Source organism: Pseudomyrmex gracilis, unplaced genomic scaffold (assembly GCF_002006095.1).
Source record: "Pseudomyrmex gracilis isolate BER0280 unplaced genomic scaffold, ASM200609v1 scaffold_1049, whole genome shotgun sequence".
Lineage (NCBI taxonomy): Eukaryota > Metazoa > Arthropoda > Insecta > Hymenoptera > Formicidae > Pseudomyrmex > Pseudomyrmex gracilis.
The window spans coordinates 30,155-37,820 of NW_018021633.1; the positions used below are offsets into that span (position 1 = coordinate 30,155).

At 31.9% G+C, this 7,666-nt stretch overlaps 2 protein-coding genes across 2 annotated transcripts; one reads left to right on the plus strand and one right to left on the minus strand.

The window, feature by feature from the left end:
* Window positions 1-840: 840 nt before the first annotated feature.
* Window positions 841-3,157, plus strand: LOC109861802 (flavin reductase (NADPH)). Its single transcript, XM_020441614.1, has 5 exons — window positions 841-1,396; window positions 1,550-1,714; window positions 2,385-2,474; window positions 2,717-2,848; window positions 2,927-3,157. The coding sequence occupies exons 1-5, from the start codon at window positions 1,324-1,326 to the stop codon at window positions 3,070-3,072; spliced, it is 606 nt and encodes a 201-aa protein (XP_020297203.1). The 5' UTR covers window positions 841-1,323; the 3' UTR covers window positions 3,073-3,157.
* Window positions 3,158-3,580: 423 nt separating this feature from the next.
* On the minus strand, window positions 3,581-5,656 carry LOC109861803 (N-acetyltransferase 6). The gene is made up of 4 exons (XM_020441615.1): window positions 5,440-5,656; window positions 5,006-5,119; window positions 4,668-4,801; window positions 3,581-4,519 (listed from the first exon to the last, which is right to left on the minus strand). Exons 2-4 carry the CDS (start codon window positions 5,107-5,109, stop codon window positions 4,164-4,166), a joined length of 594 nt encoding a protein of 197 aa, XP_020297204.1. The 5' UTR covers window positions 5,110-5,119; window positions 5,440-5,656; the 3' UTR covers window positions 3,581-4,163.
* Window positions 5,657-7,666: the final 2,010 nt, after the last annotated feature.

A 7,666-nucleotide genomic window follows, 5' to 3' on the forward strand; every position in this document is an offset into this window, starting at 1 on the left:
TGCAGATATATGCGTCAAAAGTACACTTGAACACACTCTGACTCTCCTCCCGAGAAGAGTCGAAGTGTGTCGATTGAGGTCGATCACAATTACAAATGGAAAGCGATGTGTGACGCTTTGTGTCGAATGTGTCGACTGTGTCTCCTAAAAGGAAAGCAGCCTAAATATAGAACAAAGATAGACTGACGCTCAAAGCGCGTAAGGCCTAGTTTATGCCGGCAAATAAAGGCTTGTTTTGGCCGTGTTTATGCGGGTAATAACTGTTAATTTATGCCGGAATTGGTACAGTTCAACTATAGGATTTCAATGCTTTTGTTATATTCTGTTATGCTTATGTTAATAAACAGAAATATTAAAATCTTAGGCCCGCATAAACCAGGCCTAAGCGCCCAAAGTAAACGCACCCTGTATCTATAGGTGCGTTCAGACAACTCAACAGTTGTACAACGGTTGAGAGATAATCACTTCTGATTGGATCATACTTTTGGAACCGTAGCAGATTTTGAAGAATAGTCCTATCATGAGTGATGATCTCTCAACCGTTGAGTTGTCTGAACGCACCCTATACCACGATGACCTCCTTAAAGCCCCTTGCACAATGGAAGGAATAGCGATAGCAATAGAAATAACACAATTTTTAACACAGAATTCCAACTCGTCGGAAATTTTATCGCTATTGCTTATTCCGATTTTCTGATCTGCATTGATACATGTGTAGTTTTGTATGTTAGATTCCGCTGTTTCTACCTTTATTTTTAAATATAAACTCTTTAAAACTTTTGTTATTTCTATCGCTATTGCTATTCCGTCCATTGTGCAAGAGGCTTAAACTGTTAAGAATTCGTGAAGAGAAGTTTATTCTCATTTATTCAGATATACATCTGCATAAGGACTGAAAAATGTTGGAAATTGCATAGAAATTATATAGAAATTTTGAGAAATAAAATACATATAATTCTGAAAATTTAATTTTCTGATGTTAAATTCAATTTTTTTTAACAAAAAAAAATAAAGTAAACAACAGGAAATAACACATTGTTACGTGCTAAAACTATGTTCAGCGCAGATTTATATACATGAAAATTAAATAAGTTGCGTTAATAAAAATTAGGCAACGTGTTACTGTTGCGTTATCATTGCTATCGAATTTGGTTCTAAGTACGTATTAACGTGTTCACTGACGGATGTGTAATTACTCCCTCTCCACGATATTCGCAAGAATGACTCGCCGTTCTCGTTTCATTGTCTCATATGAGACAAATTGATAGATATAATTGCTTTTTTGCGATAACGCCCGTCAGATGATAGCTAACAGCAAGCAAAATGAAGCGAATTGTAATATTTGGCGCTACTGGGAACACTGGCCTATGCACTTTGAGGTCAGCAGTCGAAGATGGTAATTTTTTCTAATTGCATTTCTTGCGTAATTTGAAATATTATACTTATAATTAATTATATGTAATTACAAATTTAATTCATATTTTTTAATACTTGCTACTACATCACTCCCTATACAATAATATATTTATATAATTTTTTATACATTTAGGTTTAGAAGTAAGAGCTTTTGTAAGAGATGAAACCAAAGTTCCTGAAGATCTTAAAAATAAGATTGAATCAATTATTGGAGATGTCACTAATGCAGAACAGGTTGCAAGTGCTGTAGCTGATAGGGATGCTGTTGTGGTGGTACTTGGAACAAGGAATGATTTGAGTGTGTACTTATCATTATTGTTTTTTTTATCATAAATTATTAATTCTATTATTTATCATTAATCATACATACGTGGCTTAAAAAGTTTGGTAAATTTTTATGCTATGGTGCCAAAAGTCATTTAATTATATTATGTCTAGAAAGTTTCATTCCTCAAACTTTTCAGGCCAAATTTCAGCCAAAAATGACGTTGTTCACATTCTGTAGTTGTTTGAAGCAAGTAATTTAGCAGTTGTCATAAAAATGGAAAATAATAAGATTTTCAAATTTAGGAACATGTCACACACACATGCATGTGCGCGCAGAAGTCACATGAAATTAAATCCGAAGAATAAGATGGATGAGGAATCAATTGAAAGCCTAATTCGTATAATTTTGCCATTTTTATGAACTGCTTAATCATTTGCTTCAAACAATTACTGAACGTGAACAACGCGTCCCCTCTGGCTGAAATTTAGCCTGAAAGGGTTTGAGGAATGAAACTTTTCAAGTATCGTATAATTAAATGAATTGTGGCATCATATCATAAAAATTTTCCAAACTTACCAAATTACCTATATACATGTACATTTTGATTGTGTGCTATGTTATAAAATATTATGCTGTTCTATATAACATATTGTGTGTATATAATGTGTGTGTTGTATTCTGTGTATATGTGTTATTCTAGATCCTACTACAGTACTATCTCAAGGTCTGAAAAATATAATTGATGCCATGAAGACTCACAATGTTGAATTAATCTCTGTATGTCTGTCTGGTAAAGTATATTATTATAAGGTCTTAAGTAAATCAGAAAAAATAGTTTAATTAAAATGGTACCTGAAAACTATTGTAATTAAAATATAGAAATATATTACTGTGCACACGACAATGTATTGCGCAAACTTACAATATCTTTTTAGCATTCTTAGAGTACATTTGATTATATCTGGATTTAAGTATATTTTACCTTGTTACATGATGTTACTTTTTTTTAAGGTTTGCTTATAACTTTTTCAGCATTTCTATTCTATAAACCTGAGGCAGTGCCAGCTATATTTAAGAACTTGAATGCAGATCATCAACGGATGTTTGATTTGATCAAAGCAAGTAATTTGAAATGGGTAGCAATATTACCGCCGCATATAGCAGGTACACAAATATAAGAAAAGAGAAACAGCATACAAAATTCTTGACATTTTAAAGAAGTTTTACTTTTATACACTGCAGATATACCAAAATCAAAGTACACTGTCACGTTTGATTCTTCACCTGGACGAGCTATTTCCAAGCATGATTTAGGCGCTTTTCTCATCGAGTGTCTTAAGAATTCGAAATATTGCCAAAAGATCTGCGGCATTGCAACCGCGTCATGATGTAAGAAGAATCACGGAAATGTAAAAATAATAAAATGCATTGTGTTTTGTTTTTAATAAAAATATATATTGTATATCTGTTAAATTATATTTGTATGAGTTTTATGAGATTATATTACATTTCTAAATTCGCTGCATGATTTAAATGGAAAAAGCAAGTGTTTGTGTTATTCTCTCACTTTCCAAAAAAACGAGAAGAAAAGAAAATAACACATTATGTTACACGCTAAAAATGTTTTTTCAGTGCAAAATGCTCTATAGGTACGATCTATACATCGTTACTCCCTACGTATAATCCCGTAACTCCAAAACGCAAATTTTAGAGGAAAGCAGTTTCAAAGTTTACAGGTTCATACGTTTTCCTAGTTAAGCGATCTTTCGGTTTCAAAGTTTTACCTTATGAATACATTTTTTAAATATTTGGTGACCATAAAGAACATGACGTTCTAAATGTCTATACAATAAACTGAAAATCCCGTATGACACTTATGTAATTATACGTAGAGAGTGATGATATAAACAAATAAATAACAATATTCTTGTTTTCCTCAGAAAAACAACACAAAACTATCAGAAATAAATAGAAGCGTAATAGGATTTGGAAGACAAAATACATAAAAAAGCTAAGAACAAATCTGCTTGCTAATCATCTTTAAGTAAAAATTAAAAACTAGCTATATTTATCTTTCAAAGCTGAAAATTATATAAAGATAAGTCTACATTATTCCATGAATTCTAAAACTATATTAACAGAATATTCGCAATATTGTTTATATCATGTCAAACTGAAAAAATTAAATGCATACTTATTCACAAACAATTTCAAACATTGAAAGATGATTTATAGCTCTGATGCGTGATAATGATTTTGATACAAGTTCCTAAAAAAATGCGCTCAAATCCTTCACTAAACTATGATAAACCATGCTCTTCATTAATTTTAATTTATTTTATGAGTTATTTTGTTTCTTTTTGTTTTGTTCTTATTTTATAACTGTGTTTGCTTTCTAAGCGCTAATTTTTAATCTATATGAACGCTCTTAAAGTGAAGCAAGAGTGAGAAATGTAGATACTTCAATGTAATACTAGTATCACAAGTTTTTTACCATGTGCGTTTTTCGCGACTGCATACGCATGTCAAAGAATTGGGATAATTGAAACATAGGCATTGGAGGTGGTGGCGGTGGTGGCGGGTATCCTGTATATTGATCACTATTTTGTTCTTTGAATTTTGTCCTGCCTAGAGGCGGGCTAATAGTTATGATATCATTAATACCGTACGCTTTGAACGGATCGCACACTTTGTATCCATTCTTATAATAAAACACTTCTTGACCATCTGTTTTGAGGTAAATGTTTTTCAAACCCTTCTTTGCTACGTACTCTTCCATGTCATGCAACAATCTAGATCCTAATCCTTGGGATCTATATCGGTAGTCGATTACAACTGTAAAATTGCAAACATAGTTTGTTTTATTGTAGATTATAAAATATATATTCGAGTTTTTTTTATTAACTTGACTTTTTTTACATTTGATTTTAATATTGAATACATGCATTAAAAACAATAATTAAAATAAGTTCTTTTTGCTTACCAGATTCTATGAAACAACTAACTTTTGATCGAGCTACCAGAGATATTTTACAATGACCGAGAACTTTGTTCTCATTGTTAATTAAAACTAAACACGTAGGAAATTCATCACAGGAGACATTTAGAGACTTTATTCTGCAATGTAACAATACAAAAGCGTGCTGAGTGACTATTTCTTCATACCTACCGATAGCTATCCTCTAGATAAAGATATACAAAAAGATATACTTTATCTTTTAGATAAAGTTATCGAGAACTTATGTAAGAGTGAAAAAATTGGGCCTGAGTTAATCTTACTAACTCCTTAAATGGTCTTTCAAACTAAGAGAAATAACATACCGTGCAGTTTCACTTCGAGGCCATTCAGAATTAAGTAATTTACAACAGTCTCTGATTAAATCAGGTCGATGATGGAGGCATACCACTATATATTTGTTTTCCATTATATTTCACCTGCAATCAACATTGCACACTGTTAGGATTTCTATGCAAAAGTTATTGAAAGATATCTTATTTTCATACATTTATAAGAGTTTCATAAATTATTAAGAAATTGTAATACTATAATTTATTTAACTATATAAAAAATTGCGTCGTTCTACTAAATTTAAAACATATTTATAAATTTATAAACATATATGTCTCCATGTATCTTTTGTACAAAATTTTGTACATATACAAATTATTTTTTAAAATAAAATTTACCCTACAATGCGCACATATACAGTCGAACAATATATTATATATTATATATTATATATTATATTATTTACCAATTAAAAACTTTATTGGCGCAGATAAAACTTAATTGCAGCACTTGCTGATGATGAAAATGGTTTGATGATAATTAACGATGTCATTGTTTTCCATGTCGAAATGATATTTTAGTCGGATTTTATCCCCACCTTGCATTTATTCCGCATAACACATCTATCTGGATTACTATGCGTCTCTTTTGCTCGCGCGCATCTAGTGACACACATACACACATACGCGCACGCACGCACACACACCTATCTCTCTAGCTCTCTGTATCTCTTCTCATATTTCTCTGATACTCCGTATTTTTGGCAGATCAGCAAAATGGAAATATACTTACTATAAAAAGATCTCTATTTTACCCAAATATTTAACTCTAATCCTGGAAACATTTTGTTTTTAGGTACGTTTACATTATCCTGTAAACCTTGACCAGTTTTATCTGACGCGATTTTTTATTGGTGAAAACCTTGCAAAAATTTTGTAAAACTAATTGAAAAATGAAAAAAATGTATGAGATTTTATTCAACATTCTATATTAAGTAAATAACATTAGTTTTTAGTTTTTTATTTTTTTTCTTCTACTAAATAGTTAATAAAATTTTCTCATTTTCAAGAATCGCTTGGATATTAATATTCAATTAAGGGTTTTTAGTTGGGGAATCTAGTTGGTGGTACATATATTAGTGTTTCAAATGTTTGTATTTAAATTATACACAGCTAAAACTAACTTCTCTATGATACAATACATGTTTGTTGTATTATTGTGTGTGTGTGTGTGTGTGTGAGACAATTAATTTATTGGCGTTCTATCAACGTCTACGGTTGCGAAGCAATGGGAAAGACTTTTTCAGCGTCCTACTTCTTTTTGTAGCCTCCATTCTAAATGTAGATCTGTACGTGGCCTGCATCTTTCGGAGTTTCCCACGTGACGCCTACATAGATAGATATAGGGAATAAGGAAATAGAACGTGAGGTTAGGGGTTAAAGTTAGATTAGTGAGATTAGGGTTAGGTTAGTTAGGTTAGTTGGGTTAGGTAGTTTAAGAAAAAAGTTTAAGAATAACTAATAGTTTAAGAATAGAGACAAAAAAACTCGGTGACGTTCGTTTGATCACAGGTTGGTGGTTTGGTGCAACTTCCTGACACTTCCTATTATATTGTAGCGATCAGCTTGTCCAGTTCGGCGAATCGCAGGCGCCTAGGGAAAAATCACCGCGGAGCTACCGTCGCGGAAGAGCAACTATGAGAACCCACCTTGTTTTGAGGGATAGAAGGTTCGAGATGAGAAGAAACCGTTAAGCCTATGTCACACTACGGATTAGGATTGAGATTGGATTGCAATTTGGCCAATCAGAGAGAAGATCACTAAACTTAGGATTGGTTTTCTTTTTTCTAATTGGTCAAATTTAAATCTAATCTCAATCCCAATCCGTAGTGTGACATAGGCTTTACATTCTCTCTCACGATTTTGTTAAAAGTAGTTATCATTACACTAGTTTTATTCTATCAGTTTTTGTAAATTTATATATAATATATTGTGATAATAAATATTAAGTGGCTAAACAACATAGTAAGAACATATTCCTACCTGATTAGTAAATGATAAAAATAAGGAAGCAATAAATAAGACACTCCTAATAAATATTAAAGCTGACATAAAAAATCTCCGCTACAATATCCTTTATTTCGGTATGTCCACATAGTGACGCCAGGCCGCTAGGCGGCGCTAGGTAACAGTTACCACGGCATTTACATTTTATGTAACCTCTAACTCTAGTGACTTCAGCAACTTCACATCGTTCACAAAAGGCGATTTTTGGCGATCGTATGGTACATATACCAAAGTGTACCAAACTATAGTTCGAGTGACTTCAAATTATAGTTTGGTACACTTTGGTACATGTACCATACGATCGCCAAAAATCGCCTAAAGTTGTACGGTCGCCAAACGTAAAATAAACAGTTAAAATCAATAGTATTTAAAAAAACACATAAATACAATTAAAAAGTTTATTTTATTTCACTTTAGTTAAACAATGCCACGCTGTATTGCACTTGGGTGTACATATCAGGTTATACATCTAATAAAGAAAAAGTTTATTTCTTTTTTGTTCCAAAAGACAAAAGTATAAAACAAATGTGGCGAGCAGCTTTAAAAAGAACAGACATAATTATAAATACAAAACAAGCTGTATGTCATCATCATTTTTTACCTACAGACATTTTGTGGAAACGTGAA

Coding starts and splice junctions, on each gene's coding strand:
- LOC109861802 (XM_020441614.1), top strand. CDS start 1,324: ATGAAGCGAATTGTAATATTTGGCGCTACTGGGAACACTGGCCTATGC. Junction 1,715..2,384: donor TGGAACAAGGAATGATTTGA/GTGTGTACTTAT, acceptor GTGTTATTCTAG/ATCCTACTACAGTACTATCT. Junction 2,849..2,926: donor ATTACCGCCGCATATAGCAG/GTACACAAATAT, acceptor TATACACTGCAG/ATATACCAAAATCAAAGTAC.
- LOC109861803 (XM_020441615.1), bottom strand. CDS start 5,109: ATGGAAAACAAATATATAGTGGTATGCCTCCATCATCGACCTGATTTA. Junction 4,802..5,005: donor CCTCGAAGTGAAACTGCACG/GTATGTTATTTC, acceptor GTTACATTGCAG/AATAAAGTCTCTAAATGTCT. Junction 4,520..4,667: donor TAGTTGTTTCATAGAATCTG/GTAAGCAAAAAG, acceptor GCAATTTTACAG/TTGTAATCGACTACCGATAT.